Source organism: Myxocyprinus asiaticus, chromosome 2 (genome assembly GCF_019703515.2).
Source record: "Myxocyprinus asiaticus isolate MX2 ecotype Aquarium Trade chromosome 2, UBuf_Myxa_2, whole genome shotgun sequence".
NCBI classification, from domain to species: Eukaryota; Metazoa; Chordata; class Actinopteri; order Cypriniformes; family Catostomidae; genus Myxocyprinus; species Myxocyprinus asiaticus.
In genome coordinates this window covers 25,255,114-25,279,746 of record NC_059345.1, presented here as the reverse complement: position 1 = coordinate 25,279,746, position 24,633 = coordinate 25,255,114, and the positions used below count along the sequence as shown (strand labels likewise).

Below are 24,633 nucleotides of genomic sequence, written 5' to 3'. Positions count from 1 at the left end.
CCTTCAGGCATTTAAAAGTCATTTTTCTCTTCTATGTAGTCTTTAGTCCTCAGCCTGATGATTGCTTTGAAATAAAAAAGTTAGTTAAGCTATTCATAAATAAAGAATTTAACCAAATAAAATAATTTAGGCAATAACAGAAGTCATTTACATACATAAGTCTTAAAGATATAGTAGCAAAAACCGCCCGTTAGGAGAATGCATAGGTATCACACACAGAACATGCTGGTGCGGTGAATGGAGGTGGCAGTCCAAAACAGTGAAACTGCAGTAATCACTTTGTGCTTATTCAAGAATTAACAAAGTGATGTCTATAAGCGGTACTCAGCGCGTGGCACAATTTTGAGCAGCATCCAAAGTCTATAGATGCTAAATGGCGGCGGTTGTGTGTGCACATTCATAGAAAACAATGGTTTAGAATTTAAGGATGCTATGTGTCGTCCCGTAGATGTGTCCGGTGTGCGACCACCTTAAAGGTGCTTTAAGCGATTTTAGCCATCCTACTTCCACGAGAATGAGCCATTGGATTAGCCAAGGAACAAATAAAATGCTACAAAAGTGAATACAACCCCTTTCAATGAACAATTATGCAAACTACAAATTTTGTTAGAGAGATTCAGTCTGTAACAGAGGTCATTACTGAAGCAATGTCTGTTATCACAACCAGCCACAAACCAACTCCAACATCAGTCTCCTCCAATTATATACAAAAAGAACTAGATTGCTGATGCAATGGTACACTAGCCAGCAGGAGGTGAAGCCACCTGAAGTGTTCAAACGACTATCTTGGTATTCCCCAACTGCCATAGACCCTCAATGACTGACAGGTGCCTTGCTCAAGGACACAATGTTGGTGGCTGTGGGGACTGAACCAGTTATGTGCTTTAGCCCACTACGCCACCACCACTCCATTTTCACAATAAGTACGTCTGAAAATGTCTTTTTGTATCTTACCTCGGTTTCAGTGAACTTGTTTATTTTCAGTTGATCCGTTTGCCACTGAAGTTTGTTAGAGGTATACTGTTTGATATAGATAAACATAACTTCAGTGGCTTCACTGTAGATTAGTGGTCTCCTCCCATCAACTCATCCTGTGAATCTCATTTGTTCTAATGCTGGGTGACAATATGCATCGCTGCCTTATTACAGATTGCTGCCTACCATTGATATGATCACCATGCCTAGAACAGAATGCTTGCTTTTATGAGTGTGATAGTGTGCGACACACTTCAGGATTTCAACTAGGGCTACACGATATGGAGGAAAAATGGGATATGTGATAAGCTGTTGGAAAATGTGACATGCGATACGATAAGAGTGCACAGAACATCGGAACCCCCACTGCCCAAATAAATTGTTTACTGGAAAAAAAAGGACCTTCTATCCCAAAGGTCTTTTTTTTACCATTAGCTCTGTAGCAGATATTAAAATTCATCTTCAATTGTTTGCATTTTTTTAAATTTTTTTTTTATATATATGAATATAAAGTTAATTTCACCATATTCTGGAATATCCTAAAAGAATCTGTGTTATAAAATATTTTATTATTACACTGTAATTCATGTTCGTATTAATTTCAAAATTATTTCATTCAATATGGGATTCAATATTTTATTTTGAAAAATGGTTGCCGTAGACATGCTTTCTGCTTTGGTATAACGTGCTTGTTGTCAGTCCACACTGAGATTGATAGGAATAATTTCAATGGACAATCCATTAATTGAAACCCATTCTTTGATATATCCACACAGACCACAGCAGCAAATCGCAAACCTGCGACATATACGTTTACGATATTTTGATAAATTATATATCGTGCAGGCTAATTTCAACAAACAAAAAGATGGATGCTGCCAAATGTGTTTTTGAGTGTTAGGGATTATTGGCCGCGTGTGTGTAAAAGAATAAAAGCGTCCGCACTGACTTAGTTTATTGCACTTCTGTGGTAAACTGAATATATGAAAATATATTAAATGTACAAATATTGAGCTCAACTGTTTGAACATTTGTAACATGTCATGATATATGTACCAGACAGAGGTGGGAGCAAGTCACACATGTGCAAGTCTCAAGTCCTTACCTACAAACCCCCAGTCAAGTCACAGGTCAGCAGTGCATACAGTCAAGCAAGACAAGCTAAGTCAGTGGTTCACTTCAAGCAAATCAAATCGAGTCCTGCTTATAGTCAAGTCAAGTCACAGTACAAAACAGAATCAAGGAGACAGGTTGAATTACTTATTTATCCCCACCCCTGAGGAATGATGATTTTTCTGAATTATACATACTGTATATCTGAGAACTACATTCAAGGAATTTTCTGGGTAAAAATACAAATTAAGCTCAACTGGCAGCAGTTGTGGTATAATGTTGATTACCACAAAATTTATTTAGACTTATCCCTCCTTTTCTTTAAAAAAAAAAAAAAAAAAGCAGCAGCAGCACAAATCGAGGTTTCAGTGAGGCACAATTTTTGGAGGGTTAAAAGGCATAAATCTTAGCTTATAATTCTATTAAAGCACTTAAATTAATGGTTCTGTTTAAACTGTTATTTCATCTGTAGTTTAAAGAGCACCTATTATGGTTTTTCAATATTATCTTTCATGTAGTGTGTTATATAGCTGTTTGTGAATGTAAAAAAGTCTGCAAAGTTTCAAAAATCAAAGTGCAAGGCAAATGGAGTTATTGACTCCCAAAAGAAAGAACTGATTCTGAACACCTGAAACGAGTCGTTAGTAATTCCAAACTTACTTCCTGTACTAACCTACATAATTTGGAAACAAAAAACCCGCCTCTGGTCTTCACTGGCTGCTTGCGAACAGCTTTGCCCCGCCCTCAAACACTACACTAAGCGGTAGACCAATCACAACAGACTGGGACATCTGACCAATCAGAGCAGAGTAGGCTCTCTGAAAGGAGTTTAGAATGAATCCTTTAGAACGGATCATTGAATGAGTCGTTTTTGACACTGGGAAAAAAGGTAATGCTGCAGTTTAAATTATGAGCAAATCTAAGTGTTTTTTGACCTTGGATGCATGTAAATCTATTGTATGAGACCTTTAAACCATAATAGGTGCTCTTTAAATCAACGTTTTGTTTAAATCAACATTTTTGTTGTAATTTTGTACTGCTGTAATAAACAGCTGAAGTCAGAAGTTTACATACACCTTAGCCAAATACATTTAAGATGTTAGGATCACTATTTTAAGAATGTGAAATGTCAGAATAATAGCAGAGAGAATGATTTATTTCAGCTTTTATTTCTTTCATCACATTCCCAGTGGATCAGAAGCTTACATACACTTTGTTAGTATTTGGTAGCATTGCCTTTAAATTGTTTAAACTGGGTCAAACATTTTTGGGTAGCCTTCCACAAGCTTCTCACAATAAGTTGCTGGAATTTTGGTGAACTGGTGTAACTGAGTCAGGTCTAAAGGCCTCCTTGCTCGCACACGTTTTCAATTCTGCCCACAAATTTTCTATCGGATTGAGGTCAGGGCTTTGTGATGGCCACTCCAATACCTTGACGACCCATTTGCGATCAAGCTTTAACTTCCTGGCTGATGTCTTGAGATGTTGCTTCAATATATCCATATAATTTTAATTTTTTTGTGAAGTGCACCAGTCCCTCCGGCAGCAAAGCACCCCCACAACATGATGCTGCCACTCCCATGTTTCACGGTTGGGATGGTGCTCTTTGGCTTGCAAGCCTCACCCTTTTTCCTCCAAACATAACAATGGTCATTATGGCCAAACAGTTCAATTTTTGTTTCATTAGACCAGAGGACAGTTCTCCAAAAAGTAAGATCTTTGTCCCCATGTGCACTTGCAAACTGTAGTCTGCCATTTTTATGACGGTTTTGGAGCAGTGGCTTCTTCCTTGCTGAGCAGCCTTTCAGGTTATGTCAATATAGGACTCGTTTTACTGTGGATATAGATACTTGTCTACCTGTTTCCTCCAGCATCTTTACAAGGTCCTTTGCTGTTGCTTTTGGATTGATTTGCACTTTTTGCACCAAACTACGTTCATCTCTAGGAGACAGAATGCATCTCCTTCCTTGAGCGGTTTGATGGCTATGTGGTCCCATGGTGTTTATATTTGCGTACTATTGTTTGTACAGATGAGCGTGGTACCTTCAGGCATTTGGAAATTGCTCCCAAGGATGAACCAGACTTGTGGAGGTCCACAATTTTTTTTCTGTGGTCATGGCTGATTTCTTTTCATTTTCCCATGATGTCAAGCAAAGAGGCACAGAGTTTGAAACTAGGCCTTAAAATACATCCACAGGTACACCTCCAATTCAGTACACCTCCCATCAGAAGCTAATTGGCAAATTTTCTAAAGGCTTGACATAATTTTCTGGAATTTTCCAAGCTGCTTAAAGGCACAGTTAACTTAGTGTATGTAAACTTCTGACCCACTGGAATTGTGATATAGTTAATTAAAAGTGAAACAATCTGTCTGTAAACAATTGTTGGAAAAATTACTCATGTCATGCACAAAGTAGATGTTCTAAACGACTTGTCAAAACTATAGTTTTCTAATATGAAATCTGTGGAGTGGTTAAAAAATTAGTTTTAATGACTTCAACCTAAGAGTATGTAAACTTCTGACTTCAACTGTGTGTGTGTGTTTGTGTGTGTGTGTGTGTATATATATATATATATATATATATATATATATATATATATATATATATATATATATACATATACACACACACACACACACACACACACACACACACACACACACACACAGTTGTGCTCAAAAGTTTGCATACCCTGGCAGAAATTATGAAACTTTGGCATTGATTTTGAAAATATGACTGATCATGCAAAAAAACTGTCTTTTATTTAAGAACAGTGATCATATGAAGCCATTTATTATCACAGTTGTTTGGCTCCTTTTTAAATCATAATGATAACAGAAATCACCCAAATGGCCCTGATCAAAAGTTTACATACCCTTGAATGTTTGGCCTTGTTGCAGACACACAAGGTGACACACACAGGTTTAAATTGCAATTAAAGTTTAATTTCCCACACCTGTGGCTTTTTAAATTACAATTAGTGTCTGTGTATAAATAGTCAGAGTTTGTTAGCCCTTACGTGGATGCACTGAGCAGGCTAGATACTGAGCCATGGGGAGCAGAAAAGAACTGTCAAAAGACCTGTGTAACAAGGTAATGGAACATTATAAAGACGGAAAAGGATATAAAAGATATCCAAAGCCTTGAAAATGCCAGTCAGTACTGTTCAATCACTTATTAAGAAGTGGAAAATTCAGGGATCTCTTGATACCAAGCCAAGGTCAGGTAGACCAGGAAAGATTTCAGCCACAGCTGCCAGAAGAATTGTTCGGGATACAAAGAAAAACTGACAGGTAACCTCAGCAGAAATACAGGCTGCTCTGGAAAAAGATGGTGTGGTTGTTTCAAGGAGCACAATATGACGATACTTGAACAAAAATTAGCTGCATGGTCAAGTTGCCAGAAAGAAGCTTTTACTGCGCCAATGCCAAAAAAAGCCCAGTTACAATATACCTGACAACACCTTGACACGCCTCACAGCTTCTGGCACACTGCAATTTGGAGTGACGAGACCAAAATAGAGCTTTATGGTCACAACCATAAGCGCTATATTTGGAGAGGGGTCAACAAGGCCTATAGTGAAAAGAATACCATCCCCACCGTGAAGCATGGTGGTGGCTCACTGATGTTTGGGGGGGGGGGAGGGGGGGCGGTGAGCTCTAAAGGCAAGGGGAATCTTGTGAAAATTGATGGCAAGATGAATGCAGCATGTTATCAGAAAATACTGGCAGACAATTTGCATTCTTCTGCATGAAAGCTGTGCATGGGACGCTCTTGGACTTTCCAGCATGACAATGACCCTAAGCACAAGGCCAAGTTGACCCTCCAGTGGTTACAGCAGAAAAAGGTGAAGGTTCTGGAGTGGCCATCACAGTCGCCTGACCTTAATATCATCAAGCCACTCCAGGGAGATCTCAAACGTGTGGTTCATGCAAGACGACCAAAGACTTTGCATGACCTGGAGACATTTTGCCAAGACAAATGAGCAGCTACACCACCTGCAAGAATTTGGGGCCTCATTGACAACTATTACAAAAGACTGCACACTGTCATTGATGCTAAAGGGGGCAATACACAGTATTAAGAACTAAGGGTATGCAGACATTTGAACAGGGGTCATTTCATTTTTTCCTTTGTTGCCATGTTTTGTTTTATGATCGTGCCAATCTGTTATCTACATTTGAATATGAATCCCATAAGAAATAAAAGAAATGTGTTTTGCCTGCTCACTCATGTTTTCTTTAAAAATGGTACATATATTACCAATTCTCCAAGGGTATACAAACTTTTGAGGATGGTTTCATTATTTCTGTAACTGCTGATCTCCTGGGATTTTCACTCACAACAGTCTCTAGAATTACTCCGAATGGTGCCAAAAACAAAAAAAATCCAGTGAGCCGCAGCTCTGTGGACGGAAACACCTTGTTGATGAGAGAGGTCAACAGAGAATGGCCAGACTGGTTTGAACTGACAATGTCTACGGTAACTCAGATAACCGCTCTGTACAATTGTGGTGAGAAGAATAGCATCTCAGAATGCAGAACCTACACAATCTTAGGCAGGTGGTTTTAATGTTGTGGCTGATTGGTGTATGTAACAGGTAAGTTCTATTTGTCAATCAACCGAGTTTTAAACTTACGTGTTGCTTTTAAAGGAAATAATCATGCATACACATTCCTGCACAAAAACTTGATGGAGCTTCTTCAATGTGCCTAATATCACATGTGGTGACACAGATGAGAAGCATGCACAACCTAAGCTGATATAATACAGGTACTCCACTAACTGCTAGAAATGTCACATATATGCTTAGCTTAAATTCAGGTATAATTGGCGTGCCAATTTTTTTTTTCTTACAGACTACTTTGTTGTGCTTTATTATCATGCACGGGAGTGAAAGAGAGAGTGAGTGAAGCTTTGTAAAGATGGTTAAAATAAAACAGATGCACTGAGTCAAAATGACAGACAGCTTTCGGAATTATCCATAAAAAATGAAAAAAAAATTCCAAAAGGTTTTTTTCAAAAACATTAATTTCATTATTTTTAGTTTTTTTTTTAATAGTATTTTATTACTATAAAAGCACATAACATGAAACAATTCAAGTCATTGTCGAGCTATCCAATTCAAGTCGAAGTCAAGTAATTTTCTGCATTTAATCAAGTAAGTCACAGGTCCTTAAATTTTCGACTCGAGTCAGAATAGTCATTTAACTCGAGTCCCCCACCTCTGGAACCAGATTTATCAAACGCAGGACTATTGCAGTGAGCTGAAAAATATTTATGCCACAAACACAAATCATTTACATGTTTGCAGTAGTTTATTTTACATATACAGACTGATGCTACTCAGTCAATCTGTTTTGCTTTTTTTAATGACACCTTTTCTTTGCTTGCATATCTCTGATTGCAGGTTTGCAATGTTTTTGTTCATGTTTAGGCACAAAAACAGTGGCAAAAATTTACCACATTTACGTTGTGTTGATATGAAATTACAGATTTACAACACATGAATTACACTTATGCAAAGCATTAAAGTATTGCTAATATTTTTTTTACACTTGCAACTTGATTTACACCTTTACAAAACATTGTGTGTGCAAGCAATTTATTTTTACACTTGCAATTTTAGTTACGCTTTCACAAATCTAACTTTGCACATGCAATTTGTCCATCACGCTTGTAACTTCATTTACACTTTTACAAATCTCACTCTGCGCATGCAAATAATTTAGGCACTATTTTACCTTCATACTTGAGGTCATGCCATATTGTATATATAGTAAGTGTACATAGTGCCTGACAATGCACTTTAGCCATGACTCATATTCACAATATTGCATAGCTCTTACTATTGCTTTATTTTTTTAAAAGCATTCAAAAAAAAAATGCACATCAATAAAGATCCAAACTTGCATATATCGTACAATGAAAAGCATAATATGAACCAATCCAAACATATAAACACAAAACTGATCATATGTATTAATAAACACTGACACACTCTCATCACACCAACACAAAATGCATCAGAGTACTTACGATCGGGAAATCCTGCTCAGGAGTGACAGAGAGGAAAGACAGAAAGGTTCAGATAGATCAAATGAGTATAGGATGATGTCTTAGCCTCCATTTACACCTGGCATTAAAATCTGTTTTAAACAGGACGATGCTAAACAGGTGTACATGTGGAATGTTTGTATATTTGAACCACATTCGAATGTGGTAGAATGTGGCCGATAACATGTCACCACATTGGGTTTGAAGTTTAAACGCTCATCCTTTCAAATGCGTTTGAACAGCAATGAAGCATCACCTATTCAACAGTCAATCAACAAATGCGTCTTAAACATAAACATTCACAAGAACTACTTTAAGGTGCCTGATATCAACAGGCAATGACACTGATAAGCAGCATGCACACCAAAAGTTAATACAGGTACTCCACTAAAATAACTGAGAGATCTGCTCAAAAAGTCACGTTTGTGCTTGGATTAAATGCAAGTATAATTGGGAAAAACACTGCACTGTTTTTTCACTGATTCTTTTTTTGCACTTTGTTGACCTGCAGTTATACACTGATGTAGTGATTGATGTATGTTGTCATGAAATCAGAGACCCTCCGCTTTGAATACAACTGGTCAACAGGGACTCATTTGGGACACATTTTTCGACAAGGTGTAAACAGTGATGTGTCTCGCCTGTCCACTAGTGATCGGATCACCCAAAACTCATCTTGATACCAGGTGTTAACTGGGCCTTAAAGTAAGACTGTGCATGTATAAGGATAAGGAGAGCAAGGGATGAGCGTTAGAGTGATACTCACTTCTCTAGGAGGGCCAGTGCCGTGTGTGGATTGACCCTCAGGTATTTGCAGGTGGGGCGGCCGTAGTCAGCCAGATATGTGGACCAGTCCCACTGGGTGAAGAGATCCAGTAACTAAAAACAGAAATGTTGGTGGTTGTAAGGGGAAGACAAAGAGAGATCATTCAAGTTCATTAAACACAGTTTGACACTATTGCTGGTCCTTGATAGATCAGGCCTGTTCACTTCTCCCAATGTTACATAAGTGAGCAGGACCTCTAAATGAGATTATAGAAGAGACACAGGGGAAAGCAACATGACAAAGCAGGGGATTAAAGGAGAATGGAGGAAGATTAAAGAGGGAACAGCCATTTACACTCTTTCGCCCTGAATGCGAGGCTGTTTCAGCCCGATTGTGACCTGGATCTGACCCAATAATTGGCCGGTAATGACCCGTGATTGACCCTGCCAGTTACTGACCTTGCTGGAGCCTTGCCAAAACATGCAACCCTCAGCATTCGCTCTCTAGAGCCATTGGCACAAATACGCATGCACGCACACACACACGCACAAACACACACATAAATATATATACTGTATACATATTTAGACAAATTACAGATTCAGTGGATTGATGTGAATGCAGACAAACACAATCAAACATGTCATAAAACTTACAAACAGAAAAAAAGCCAAATTAATATACAATAATCACTGTCCTGAACCCATAAAACCACGAGGAAGATGCATCCATAATGACAGGAAATGTACATAATAGACAACTGTGTGTTTGTAAGCCACCCACTTCAACCACCTGTGCTTAATGAACAACACTTTTCATGACATCACACATACACTATGGCAGATAAGCACCTGGGTGAGATAAGTGATTTTCAGATTTGCATGTTTTCTCTCTTCTCTCTTCTTCCCTTTGGCACGTTCTGCAGCCTTGCCGAGAGAAAAAGGACAACAGCAGCCACTGAGGAGGAGGAGGAAGAAGAGAGGGAGAGAGAAAGGGGCCTGGCTCTGCTGCTGTCATTTGTAATCCCCCCCCCCCCATACACACGCACTTGAATTCCACACAGCACTAGCGAGTGTGTCAAACTCGTCCATGACCTGGGTTTCACCTTTCCGCTCTGCCTCTCCGCCTCACCTTCACCTCCCAATGAACTTCCACTCAGTCTCTTTCACCTCGATGTGACCCCTGACAGCGTTATCGGCCTCTCTCTGAACAAACAGAGGGCCACGCTAGAGAGGAGCTGGGGCATGGGGGCGGACGGGCGCTGGATTATCACTTCCTCTCATTCTTCTACAACAAAGAATGATGGAAAGAAAGGGAGGCAAAAAAAGAAAACATGAAGTTGCACATTGATGTGTTGCTCTCATTTTCCTCATAGCCTCAATGTCACCCCTCGTTCACACTGTCTCTCTTCGCTAAGGCCCATTTGGATAAGGGTTCCAAGCAGTTATTCTGACCGTCACACTGTTTGTTTGGAACACTGCAGGAACAGCCCTTCTCGTTAATAGCCAGGGGGTGTTGGGAATTGACTATCGTGTTCTTTCTCCCCCTAAACTTGTTGCTATTTCTGGCAGTGCTCTGGAAAAACAAGGTTTGATTTGCGCTTTACTTCTGTAATAAATCTAAAACATTTCTCAGGTGGCAAGCTTGTTATGTAATGATCCCCTATGCAATAGTAACCTAGCAGCCACCTACACACAACTAATCAGCCAATAATGTCAGGTTATTTATAACAACTTAATGAGGTAAATGCAAATTAACTGCTACCTACAAAAAAACTTCTAAGAGAAGGAACTGATCACCCAAAAATAAACCAATGAAGTTCAATTATATTTATATGTCACCATATTTTTGGGGGGATTTCTTCCCCTTTTCTCCCCAATTCCCAATGCGCTCGAAGTCCTCGTGGTAGGGACTCAATCTGGGTGGCGGAGGACAAATCTCAGTTGCCTCTGCATCTGAGACAGTCAATCCGCGCGTCTTATCACGTGGCTTGTTGAGTGCGTTACCATGGAAACATAGCGTGTTTTGAGGCTTCACGCTACTCTCCGCGATCCACGCACAACTCACCATGCGCCCCACCGAGAGCAAACCACATTATAGTGACCACAAGGAAGTTAACCCAACGTGATTCTTCCCACCCTAGCAACCGGGCCAAGTGGTTGCTTAGGAAGCCTGACTGGAGTCACTCAGCACGCCCTGGATTCGAACTTGCGACTTTACTTGCTGAGCTACGCAGGTCCCCGATATGTCACCATATTTGATTTGTGCTCTGTTTACGGGAGCTGATCAATTATTTAATGTCAAAATGTTCATTTTTGGGTGAGCTGTTCCTTTAACTTTTGTGTTGAATTCCATATCTCCTTTCACCAATGCTTTTGTCATACAGTAGTTTTTCCTCTTTATGCACATCACTTTCACTTCATCCATACCTTCCCCTCTAATTACTTTTCTCATTAGTTCTCCTTTCTTTCACCTCTGGCTGCTCTCTGGCTCTCATTGTTGTATGATGCGTTCTCTGGAACTAGGCCGTCAGCTCTAGAGGCTCATGCAGACCAAACTCAGTTGAGCTTGAGCCAGAGTAATGATAACATAGATAATAACCATCACAGAAAAGAGAGATCAGTCTAGTAAAGCAAGAAATAACAACAACCCCCACTTTGCTGAAACAACTGAAAGAGAAAGAGAAAGGGATGGAGTAGGGAGAAAAAGAGGTTAAAGTATCTATAGAAAAAATTTCTATAGCACAGGTGGGCTGTTCTATATTAAAAAGCCTACACACTCAACTGCCAACGTAGCCTCGGGTTACATCTTGAAAAAAAAAAAAAAGTATTTTAAAAGTCTACTGAACTGGGATGAGTCATGATGGGCTGTATGTGTGCTGTGATTTGAACCACAGCAAAAAGGGCTGAAGGGCACAATCATAAATCTGAACGATGAGCAAATCCTAAACCAGATAGAGCAGCAGAAAACCTCCACTGTGAACAAATATGAGTATGAGGGACCAGCAGTTCCACTTAAAGAGATCAATAAAACTTTCAAGTGCTCAGAGGGAGAAGCCATCAAATTAGAATGGAATCATGAGGATAATAGAGGAATAGATTGTGTATAACCCAGCTACCTACTAAGTAACTCAATAACGGTAGGGGATGTCACACCTACTGAAATTTGATGCTGTCGATATGAGTGTCTCTGACATGAAACAAGTGCATCTGACATTTCTTAACCCGTCAATTATTGCAAACCCTTATATTGGCAGAAAATCAACGTTAAGCTTGCTGAAAAATGAGCGCTGCGTGAATAAACAATCCCCATGTTCAACATGTTTCTAGAGAGTTTGCCATAAGATGTGCCTTCGCAAGGATACGTTTGGACCAGATCATAGTTGTTGTGTCACGGATAATATGGCTTGTTCATTCCTCAGCATGAATTGGAGGTGAGGAGTCACATGGGCGTAACAGCCAGCTCACAGGACACTAGTGAGGCCATGAGAGCCTGCCCAACCAACGGTCATCGAGATAATCCAAACTATTCGCTATTCCAAGAGATTGCAAAGAGAGTTAGTAGGACCATTAAAGGGTTACTTCAACCCAAAAAGCATATGCAATAAGAGTGTATATTGATTGAGGCTGTAAAGTTCATAACATTCTGCCTAACATCTCCTTTTGTGTTCAATGGTAGAAAGAAAGTCATATAGGTTAATAATAACATGAGGGTGAGTAAATGACATAATTTTCATTTTTGGGTTAGCTATCCTTTGAACTAAGCAGGAAGTTGAGGTGGTGGGGCTATTGATGTTCACCTGCTAATGAGCCTGGTCTCATGCCAGGTTTTGTGAACAATTATATAAACAAGGCTGATAACTGACAAATCAGTGGAAAAATCAGTTAGTGAGCTGCTATGGAACAACAGACAAAAATGGGCATGACCTCTACTCATCTTTTCCACTCCCGTCAATCAAAAGGGCGGTCTCAAAAGCACAGCCCTTTAGCTGTCTATTTAACATCCATACATTCTGACTCTCGCACCATCACCACTTTTTGTCATTTCTAAGAGGTTTCCGTGAGAAATCTGTTAACTTTAATGGGAAAAGTCAAGAGAACAGCATTATGCTATCTTAACACTGACGTGCACAGATAACCAACAGAGAGGTCTGTCTGTCCTACTCTGTTCAAACAAAAAACACTGCTATCCATGGTTCTGGATTGAGTGAAATAAAAAAAATGTAGACAGAGAGGAGCGGGGGAAAAAAAGGGAAGGAGGAGCGCTAAAGTATCATTCAACATCAGTGAAAGTCTGCTGGGAGGGAAATGATAAGCAGTATCGGAGTACAGAAAAAAAAAAAAAGGAAAAGTGGCTCCCTGTTTCTCAAGCCATATTTCAGTCCGCACAATAGCACCGCAGAGGTCAGAGGCTATCTAAGGAGGTTATCTTGGCTTATGCTGCATCTATGCTAAAGTGTCCAGGAAGCAGAGGGCACAAGACTCTCAAACACAAATCACAGTCTATATAAACAAACATGCTCTTAACTGCAGGTCAGCTAGGTTTAACAATATTGAATGTGCTTTTCTCCATCTGTCAAGCAAACTCTTTGACAAGAGTTAAAAAGTCAACTCAATAACAAGGTCTTTGAAGCACCAGTGCTGCAGATGTCAATCAAAATGATAGAAAAAAACAGTGCCTCATTCCAGAAACTAAAGAGAGAGTAGAAGAGGAATAATAATAATAAGAAAAAAAAAAAGAATTAAAAGGATAAAATGAGGACAAGGAAATTGAAGAAGAGCAAGAAGGAATCCATCATGGTAAGATGATGATGTGGAGTAGGAAGAGGAAAATGATGTTTTGAGAAAGTAAGAGGAGGCAGCGGCAGGGGAAAAGCAGCAGGAGGAGAAGAAAAGGGGGAGTAAAAGTTGTTGTATTGGAATGAGGTGAGACAGGTCATGGAAAGGGAATAAAAAAATAAAAGAATAATCAAATTGGAGAGGAACATGTTTATGGAGTTAGTGGGTTCTAACCCACTATCTCACATCATCATGTCATTCAAGTAACGCTTCAATTTTACTGCAATCTAAAGTCAAAACAGGGTTTAATCAAACACTTCAGGGAAGGGAATGGCCAGAAATATGAAGATGAAATGTTTTATGACAGTCAGTATTCATAGTTTTGTATAGCCAGACATTTGTCTTCCCACATAAAGTGATCCCTGAATGGAACAGGTTAAGTTTATAATATGTGAAGCTTAACATTATAAGCAAACCCAAATGCCATTTTTGCACCCATGAAGAGCAATGTGTGAACGGGTGACATTAAGCAACTAATTTTGCGGTTTATGTGATCCTGTGTGGCGAATCCTTGCAATTCATTTTGAAAGCTAAACTCATTACTTCTTACTTGGGATTTTAAAACCTCAATTACAGTAATGCACTCAAGGACTATCAGCTGGAAATTTTCCTTATTTACACAAAAAATTAAAACACTACACAGAGACACACAATTTGAGTTTCGGATTTAAACCAGACACATAATGGATTGTGTTTTTTTTTTTTTTTTTTGCCATAATCTTTTATGTTATCAAGATAACAAAATAACTTTGCAAAAATATATATCGGTGTATAAGGTTAACCAAACAGTAATGCCCTGCACCTTTCAGAATACTCCCTTCAAGTGCTCTGCCCTCCACAGTGAGTAGGGCATAGTGATGCTCACTTTCAAAAAGAATTTGCCCAGCACTGAACTTGGAGAAGAGAGAATTTAAAATTGAACAATGACCACTTACTACTGGTCCACTCTGCTAGGATGCATTGCTCCCTTCTGCTGGTGGGGCTGTATTACCATTGAGTGGCTTATATAATTACATTAAGAGAAGCAGCACTGACATGATTAAGACAATACGGATGGAAATCTCAAGGGATTCTAAGGATTGTTCATCTCAGCAGAGCAGAGGGCCAAACCCGAAGTATTTTAAGAGCCTAGATAACTTCATAATAATAATAATAAAAACGGTTTTAAGCCCGGTCACACTAGGCTTCGAGTACAAAAAAGTATTTCCGACATTGCAGTGCACCAGGATATGTCATGCACGAGGGGTTCTGTTTTTAATAAATAATAATAATTTCTTACATTTATACAGAGCTTTTCTAGGCACTCAAAGCACTTTATAGTATTGTATATACAGTATAGTGTATATATCACTGAACCACCCTGAGACTACTGAAACATCGCATTATGATGTTGAGTTGAGCCACATACAATACTCGTAAACTTCTGCGACTGGTCAGTGGCAAACTTCTAAAGAGTGCATGACAGGTTATAGTTGAGGTGAAAATGGGCATTGATAGAGCTTGTGATTTGGTCTATCATATTTTTGAGCTTGCAAGCTCACAAACAATTCAGACGGTTATGGTTAATTAACCATATGAGGCAAATATCGCGATCGCAGTTAAAATACGATTAATTGTGCAGCCGTAGAATATGCCGTCCATTCACTTTCAAGCAACGATAAACACACACAGCTTTGAAATATTTATTGTTTGAATTTGAGCCAAGAGGTCAGTGTGTGATTTTTTGATCTTCTATTCTTCAGACGTCTTCTGATCATCCAGATTCACAGGTCAGAGTTTGCCAAACTTGAACTTTTCACAGCAGCATAGTGCAAAATTTCATTGCATGAGATTGCATTTCCGGTCTCCCGCGTCTGAATGGGAGTGAAAGGAGCGTGAAGTGTAGTGTGACCGCTCCTTTATTTCATACAAGCATCTGTGGGTATAAATTAAAAAGCACAAACCACAAGTAACTAAGATTTCATTAGGCAAAAGCTCTACCTTTTCAACTCAGTGACAATACTGGAGAGATTCTCTAACTGGGTGTGTAGCAATAACACCACAATAAGTCCCTACAGGACACTGCTAATCTCTACTTGCAAAGTGAACATTTACTGAGGCAACTCTAAGCATGTCCAAAAAGGGTGAGGGAGTCTGGGGTCAGTGGATGGTCAAGATGGTGATGGTTGCAGTGGCTGATACACTCTGCCTCTGAGCTGAACCTCACTCTGGTCATTGTTCTGTTATCAGTCCTATTTGCTCCGTTAGCAAGTCACATAAGGAACAAGTAAAAACAGCCCTCTTCCTGAGGCCGCAATGTCTGAGGAGCCATAGCCTGGGGAAGAACTGGCCCCAAACTCACCTTCCTGTCCTCCTCAGACAAGGAAGAGTTATCTCTGGGGTTATGGTGTGGTGAAGCGGTCATAGAGAATCAAGAAAAGTGCCTAAACCCCACAGAATGCAAAACAGTCCCATCTGTGAAACATCTAGAGCTCCCAAATGGCTGAACAACTGAACCAGAATCTTAGAAAAATATGGTTCATTCAAATCTTAGTAAAATCACAATACTAAGTATGGCAGAAGTAATACAGGAAGCAAAAATTATGATTAAAACAATGTTCACAAATTAAATAAGACAATGTCACATATATTATTAGCATTAAAATAATTAAAAAAGTCTTTAGGTTGCAGAACAGGATTTTGGATGCCCCTCTGTCCTCTGTGCCCCTCTGCTTGACTTGTTTCGACACATTTTAATAGAGCAACAGACTGTAATTCATTGGTGTTTGACAGAGTTTACGTTAATCTAGGGAAGACATGGCCTCACTCTCACCTTCCTGTTCATTAAAAAAAAAGAAAAAAAAAAGAGAGAGCCGTTGGCAGGTCAATATGGCAACAAAACAGTTACAAACCTTTCAATGGTACAATCCACAACAGGTCAACTAAGAATCAGTGTTAATATATGAATGAGCATCTCTACACAATAATTATCACAAGTAAATCTAATGCACAGCAAATCACAATGCACAAAGCTTTTTTGAAAAAATGAAAAAACATTTTAAGCATAAAAATGTTCTACATCTTCCATCTCATACAGTATACAGTATATTTCAAAGACAAACTCTTAACCTTGTGAGTTCTACACACTGATAGTTTTAGAAATGAGGAAGAGCACATTGCCCACTTCATCATCCATTTCACCACACAACCTATTTTGATGCTAAATGTAAAGTTGCTGATAATTAATAACTGGACCTGGCATTGGCCTGGGGAAGACATGACTTCCCTCTTACCTTCCTTTCTATTATGACATGGTAAAAATTATTACTAGGACAGCAGTGTGACAGAACGGTCAGAGCTGAGAGCCAATACTAAGCATCTAAAACAAAAATGTTCAAGAAGGTTAGAGTTTGTGGTATTTCCTAGAGAGGTATGTGGATTCTTAAATAAATGTGGTCAGAAAAATGTACTATTCCAGATCTGTTATCTAATGTACACATGATGAAACAGACTTTAATGACAGTTATTCACAGGAAATCAAAGAAAAAAGAAAATGCACAGTAAAAAGGAAGTTATTAAGCTAGCTGTAGTTGCAAAATGTGTTAAAAACAAGTGACAATGAAATAAAGATGAAGTATTATGGAATATTAAAAATTCAAAAGGCATTTTTACAAATATGACACACAATATCTTTTGTTGATTCTGTTTTTAGAAATACAGCTCTGGAAGAAATTAAGAGAACACTGCAAATTATCAGTTTCTCTGGATTTATTATTTATAGATATGTTTTATTCTATAAAGTACTATCAACATTTCTCCCAAATTCCAAATAAAAATATTGTTATTTAGAGCATTTATTTGCAGAAAATGACAAAATAACAAAAAAGATGCTGTGTTTTCAGACCTCGAATTTTGTAAGAAAACAAGTTCATATTCATTTTTAAACAACACAATACTAATGTTTTAACTTGAGAAGAGTTCAGAAATCAATATTTGGTGGAATAACCCTGATTTTCAATCCCAGCTTTCATGTCAGCTCTCTACCAGTCTTTCACATTGCTGTTGGGTGACTTTATGCCACTCCTGGCGCAAAGCATCCCCAGATCATCACCAATCCTCCACCAAATTTCACAGTGGGTGCGAGAAACTGTGGCTTGACAGCCTCTCCAGTTCTCCGTCTAACCATTAGACGAGCAGGTGGAGGATCGGTGATGATCTGGGGGTGCTTCAGCAAGACTGGAATCGGGCAGATTCATCTTTGTGAAGGACGCATGATTCAAGGTTTTCCTGGAAGAAAACTTGCTTCCTTCTGCTCTGACATGTTCTTCAACTCTGAGGATTGTTTTTCCAGCAGGACAATGTTCCATGCCACACAGCCAGGTCAATCAAGGTGTGGATGGAGGACCACTGGATCAAGACCCTGCCATGGCCAGCCCAATCTCCAGACCTGAACCCCACTGAAAACCTCCAGAATGTCAGAGGAAGATGGATGGTCCCAAGCCATCAAACAAAGCTGAGCTGCTTGAATTTTTGTGCCAGGAGTGGCATAAAATCACCCAACAGCAATGTGAAAGACTGATAGAGAGCATGCCAAGACGCATGAAAGCTGTGATTGAAAATCAGGGTTATTCCACCAAATACTGATTTCTGAACTCTTCCTAGGTTAAAACATTAGTATTGTGTTGTTTAAAAATGAATATAAACTTGTTTTCTTTGCATTATTCAAGGTATTTTTTGTTATTTTGACAAGTTGTCATTTTCTGCAAATAAATGCTCTAAATGACAATATTTTTATTTGGAATTTGGGAGAAATGTTGTCAGTACTTTATAGAATAAAACAAATATGTTAATTTTACTCAAACACTTACCTATAAATAGTAAATCCAGAGAAACTGATAAATTTGCGGGGGTCTATTAATTTTTCCCAGAGCTGTATTTGTGCCAAGGGTGTGTCATCATTCACATTTATATAAAAAAAGAGCCTTTTTTAAGCTCACAGGAAATGGGGTTGGCTGAATTAAAAAAAAAAAAAAATTAAACAACTCTTACAGCTGCTGTAGGAAAATGAAGATAGAATGTGAATGTGTGTTTGCGTGTGGTGTGGTGACAGACAATAAAACCAGCTTTACAAAACTCCTGCCCCTTTCACAGGGCATGAATAATGGTATAATCTGATAATCTTTTTGGTTACGGTATGGTGCTGTCTCTGTGAATGTGAACTCTAATAGTCCTTATGTTCAGGGTCAGAGAGAGGCTACAGACTGAATACTGCTTACTCATGATCATCACAGCATGAAGACAAACAGATAAACAGCTGCCAAAGGGGGGGGGGGCGGCAAAACAAAATGAAACTAAGGGTCAGGTTGGTGCTTGTCATCCCAATGGAATTCACCAAATCCTGTGTACGTTACTAAATGGCAATGGAATTAACATCTGTAAATGTTACATGTCTTCTGACCTACAACACGTTGTGCTTTCCGGTAAGAAGGCAATGAGAGTTCAGATGGTGGTTGTTAGAAGCAAAACTGGTTAAACAATCTGCCCGTCAATGCTTTAATTAGAAATTCACAGCAGGAAGAGAAAGGAAAAATAAAAATATATGAAAGAGAAACTGGGGGGTGGAAGGAGAGAGAATGAGAGAGGGGGAAAATAATATCAGTCTCTCTTTTCGGTACCCCTGTTACCTAGGCTCTCCTGTGAGGGCACAGCGCCTGGAGTGGGGCTGATCTGAATGGAAGCTGAAGTGGAATGGAGTGAAGGGCTCAGACTTTAGATTCTGCCCGACTCCCTGACTGGACCAAAGCCAAGGTTACTGGAGGGTCAGCCCTCATTCTCTCCCTCTTTCCAGCATGTATAACATGCATAACACTCAGACTTACTGCTTTACCATACAAGCCCCCTCAGCATACCAATACTAACTAAGCCTGCGAGAGACAGAGAGGGAAAAGGAGAGGGAAAAAGAGAGAGACAGATAGCACGCCAGGCTTATCGTCCGCTGGCTCGAGGGAATGTGAACAGGGTCGGCCGGAGGCCACTTGACTGGCCCACCCCCTACTCATTTACTCTCTCTCTCTTGGATGGAAAGACAGGAGGAAGACCGGAGAAAGTGATTACACCTGGTCTGGTTCTGGCTGTTAAATAGAGGAAGGTCAGCCAGCGTGCGCCAGGGCCAGGATGAGTTCACTTGTCCAAAACATCACTTGCATGTATTTCCTGACTTTCCCTCTGTCTCTTTCCTCATCTCATACATCACTTACAGTACAGAGTTGCTAGCTGTGTGTTCATTCTAAATATATAATGGAGGAAGATTGTAGCAAGTGTTCATTAAACAACTATTTATGCTCTTTGATATGATGATTTTGTACAGCAATTTTGATGATTGGTATTATGTATATAATAATTAGCATTAAAAAAAAGTATAATTCCATGGGCCCCTGAGCCACAAAAAACTATGTGCAAGGGGCGCCAAGGCTAAGAGGAGAGAAATGTCCTTATAGACGTTGTATGATCCTTGCTAGTATATGCTGTCTAGAACTGCAGACAAGTTGACAGCACAAGTCCATTCAACTTGGTGGGTATTTTAAACAAAGGCCTAACCATTGCAACCATACAGGACTTTACACTGCAGTGTAAAGATGGCTTAAGACTGATTCAAGGCTAAATATGCAAAGGCAGCACAGACAGCATAAGCTGCCTCAAAAATGGTATACCAAGAAAAGGTGTATTTAGACAGACTTTTTAAAGCAGCACATCAGCGGAATTGATGTTTTTACACAGGAACCACAATCACTGGATTGTTGATTGTCACGCAAAGTAAAAAAAAAAAAAAAGAAAAGCAAAACAGATATGCGCTTATTGTCATGACAAGGAAGTTTAAGATTATTTACGTATTTATGGATAAGTTAAATGGTCACAGAAAAGGTGTAACTTCACCCATTTTTTAAAATATGTGATATCTCAGCAGATCAAGTGGAGGCTGGAAGCTCATGGACAGTGAGTGTGAAGGTTCTTAGTAAGTGAATTTGTACCTCATTGTGATGGTACCACAAGGTGCCCCTAATTCACTGATTGCTGAGGACAAGAGGGAACATAAACCTGTAGGAGAGTGTTAAGGTAAGATAGTGCTGATTAAGAGGCAGTTCTGAAAGTGTCAAAGCCTTGAATTTGATACAGACAGCTAAAGTTGGCCAGTGGAGTGAGACCATAAAGCGTGACGAGGGCCCTTTTTGTTTGATTGAAGAACAAATGGTCCACCGCATTCTGGATCATCTGTCGGCCAAAAGAGCATTACAGACGTCCAGTACTAAGATGACAAGAAGCTGGACCAGGAGCTGCTTGGTGTATTTAGACAGGGGTGGTCAGACTTTCTGATGTTGTAAAGTGCAAATCTGCATGACCAGACAGTCATTAAGACGTGGGAGGTGAAGTTTAGCTCATCATGGCTGACCTGACTGGTGTAAGTGTTGTTGAGTCCAGATGCACAATGATCAAAAGGTAGAGCTGAAGGTACTGTCCCTTTATCCAGGCCAAAATATCTGAAATATAGACCAAATTATGAGCTCAGATGGTGTGGTCATAACGCTGAAAAGACAGTTAGTGCTGCGTATCACGGGACCGGGTGGTTTCTGCATATAGAAAAGTGGAAGGGGGCAAGCAATGAACATCGAGATACCCTAGTGGTTAGGCTTATGTGACACCCATCCCCTCCAAAAAAAAACTTGAAGAATCTACCCGTGAGATAGATCACGACATTCTCTTGGATAAGCGTGAGAATTATGTTGGCATTTGTGAACAGGCATTAGCATGGTTTAGGTCCTCATTATCCGATCACTACCATTTTGTTTGTGTAAACGAGGAATTTTCAAATCAAGCAGAAGTATGGAGTGTCAACAGGCTCAGATTAGTCCCTCTGCTTTTCAGATTATATATGCTTCCCTTGGTAGACTTTATTAGAAACCATGAAATTAGTTTTCACTGTTATGGCGACAATACTTTATATTTCTTCAAAACATGGTGAAATTTCCAAATTCTCCAAGTTAGCAGAGTATATCAATGATATCAATGACTGGATGGACAGAAATTTCCTTCTACACAATTATGGATGGCTAGAAATGTCCTTTTATTCAATTCTGACAAAACATAGTTATAATCATTATTGGACCAAAAACCTCTAAAAAAAAAAAAAAAAAAAGATGCTAAAATATATTTGTCTCTCGATGGATGTACTGTTACATCGTCTTTTATAGTAAAGAACTTGGGTGTTGACAGCAAGCTATCCTCTGAACATCACATTTCCAATGTTTGAAGCACAGCATTCTTCCACAGGACAATGCACAGACATTTTAAGGGGCAGTGGCTCAAACTGAGAAAAAGGGCACCCCGTACAGTTACAGATAATGATTTAAAAACTTAAAATATGCTTTACTTTCAAACACAAAGTTAATCATTACTTGCTCATATGGCAAATTATTTTAAGAAAATATATGACACAATATGAAGGATATTTTGCTATATATTTTCATCATGATTTAACTACTTGCTTGCTGGTGCTTTGAATACAGATTTGCATAGAAACACTCCCTTTAGCAGCCTCTCTCTGGTCTCTATTATCGTCTCAATCTTCTTTTTTGTGAAGATATTGAACTATAAACAGTGTGCAACACACAATTCGAATACTGTATATACAAAATTCACAGAATAATTTGATGCTTAATATGCAGATATCTGTTAACATTATGCAGTTAAATCCAGTGGTTACTTATTTTAACTTTTCACTGTCTTTAGTGTTATTTATATATACACACTCACTGAGTTAGGAACACTATGGTCCTAATAAAGTGCCCGACGTGGTCTCCTGAGGTTGTAGCCCATCCGCCTCAAAGTTCATCTTGTTGTGCATTCTGAGATGCTATTCTGCTCACTACAATTGTACAGAGCGGTTATCTGAGTTACTGTAGCCTTTCTGTCAGCTCGAACCAGTCTAGCCATTCTCTGTTGACCTCTCTCATCAACAAGGCGTTTCCATCCGCAGAACTGCTGTTCACTGGACAATTTTTGTTTTTGGCACCATTCTGAATAAACTATAAAGACTGTTGTGCATGAAAATCCCAGGAGATCAGCAGTTACAGTAATACCTAAACCAGCCCAAGGTGTAACTTCAGCCATTTTTAAAAAATATGTGATATCTCAGCAGATCAAGTGGATGCTGGAAGCTTATGTATTTCTATATACAGCTGAAGTCAGAAGTTTACATACACTTAGATTGAAGTCATTAAAATAATTTTTTTTAACCACTCCACAGATTTCATTTTCGCAAACTAGAGTTCTGGCAAGTCGTTTAGGACATCTACTTTGCCCATGACAAGTAATTTGTCCAGCAATTGTTTACAGACAGATTGTTTCACTTTTAATTAACTATATCACAATTCCAGTGGGTTAGAATTTTACATCCACTAAGTTAACTGTGCCTTTAAGCAGCTTGGAAAATTCCAGAAAATTATGTCAAGCCTTTAGACAATTAGCTTCTGATAGGAGGTGAACTGAACTGGAGGTGTACTTGTGGATGTATTTTAACCCTCTGGGGTCGACGGACGTGCCGGCGCGTCCTGCTGGATTTTTACCTCATAACAGCGGAAACAACTTAAAATACTCCATTTTTGGGCATACAGATAAGTGTAAGACATCATTAGAGACTATAAAGGGTCTGCTTTTATTTGTGTACACTCACAATAACAACAAAACCTTGTGCTTTTGTAAAATAAAGAAAATAAACAGGGTGCGCTTTTAGCCGTCTCTGTCTCCGCGAGCATCTTTCTGAAACACGTCACAAAAATGAACAAACTCCGCGAATATTTATCACACAAACATGAAACATATGTCTAAAGAAAGCTTAAAATGTCTACTTTTAAATAGAACAATTCAAATTTAAAACAAATATTCTCCTGCAATGTAATCTGTATGAAACAAAGCGATGTACATTTTCTCCTGGCTCAGCTAATTATCCCTAATGTGATCCCACCCACCAGCAGAGCGCGCTATTCATACGGTAATGTGCTGAGGCGATCAATGCAAATGGTAAACGCCCCCAACAGTGCCTTAAAAAACATCAAGTTCATTCACTTTTCTGCACGTTTGGAAGATGGCAAGCTACACAGGTGAGGAAGCACCTGGATAGTAACGAAGAGTTCATATTTTCCTCAGAAGAAGAGCGGAAATCCGAGGATGAACGTTTGAAGAGCGACTTGATCCAGCCGAGGATACAATTTTGGGTAAGTCATTTAGTTTTACTTACATATTAGTTGACATGCTATTTTATATAAACATGTACATATTTTACTAGTTGGACTATTTCCAGACTTGCCAGCCAGGATTCAGAGTATCCTGTATCCAGAGGATTCAGTTGAAATTTGTCCTAATAGGCAAGTTTTAGTTACATTTAAATGTTTCGGCTAAAGCAGGTATTTAAATTGTATGCTGTATGATATAAATATGATATGTAATATGATATAAAAATAAGATGAATGTTTAGATTATATTTTAACTAGTGTTTATGCTGCCTCATTATCATCAACGAATCTTGTGCTTGCAAATATCTGTTCGGGTGTAAATGTGTAAAATGTGCTGTAAATATGCCCATATTAGAAAATCAGCATATTAGAATGATTTCTGAAGGATCATATGACACTGAAGACTGCAGTAATGATGCTTAAAATTCAGCTTTGATCACAGGAATAAATTGCATTTTACAATATATTCAAATAGAAAACAGTTATTTTAAATTGTAAAAATATTTCACAATATCACTGTTTCTGCTGTATTTTGGATTAAATAATTGCAGCCTTGGTGAGCAGAAGAGACTTCTTTTAAAAACATTTAAAAATCTTACAGATCTAAAACTTTTAAA

General features: G+C 38.9%; 1 protein-coding gene across 3 annotated transcripts in view; it reads right to left on the bottom strand.

Annotated features, from left to right (window-relative positions):
- LOC127414759 (exocyst complex component 6B-like) overlaps positions 1-24,633 on the bottom strand; it is a 187,583-nt gene that overhangs the window by 2,585 nt on the left and 160,365 nt on the right. For all 3 annotated transcript variants that reach the window (XR_007892852.1, XM_051653022.1, XM_051653031.1), the window contains one exon: positions 8,914-9,026. Coding sequence is in view for 2 of the 3 variants with exons in the window: in XM_051653022.1 (XP_051508982.1) it covers positions 8,914-9,026 (113 nt within the window). In the remaining variant the exon portion in view is untranslated. The remainder of the gene's footprint in view (positions 1-8,913; positions 9,027-24,633) is intronic.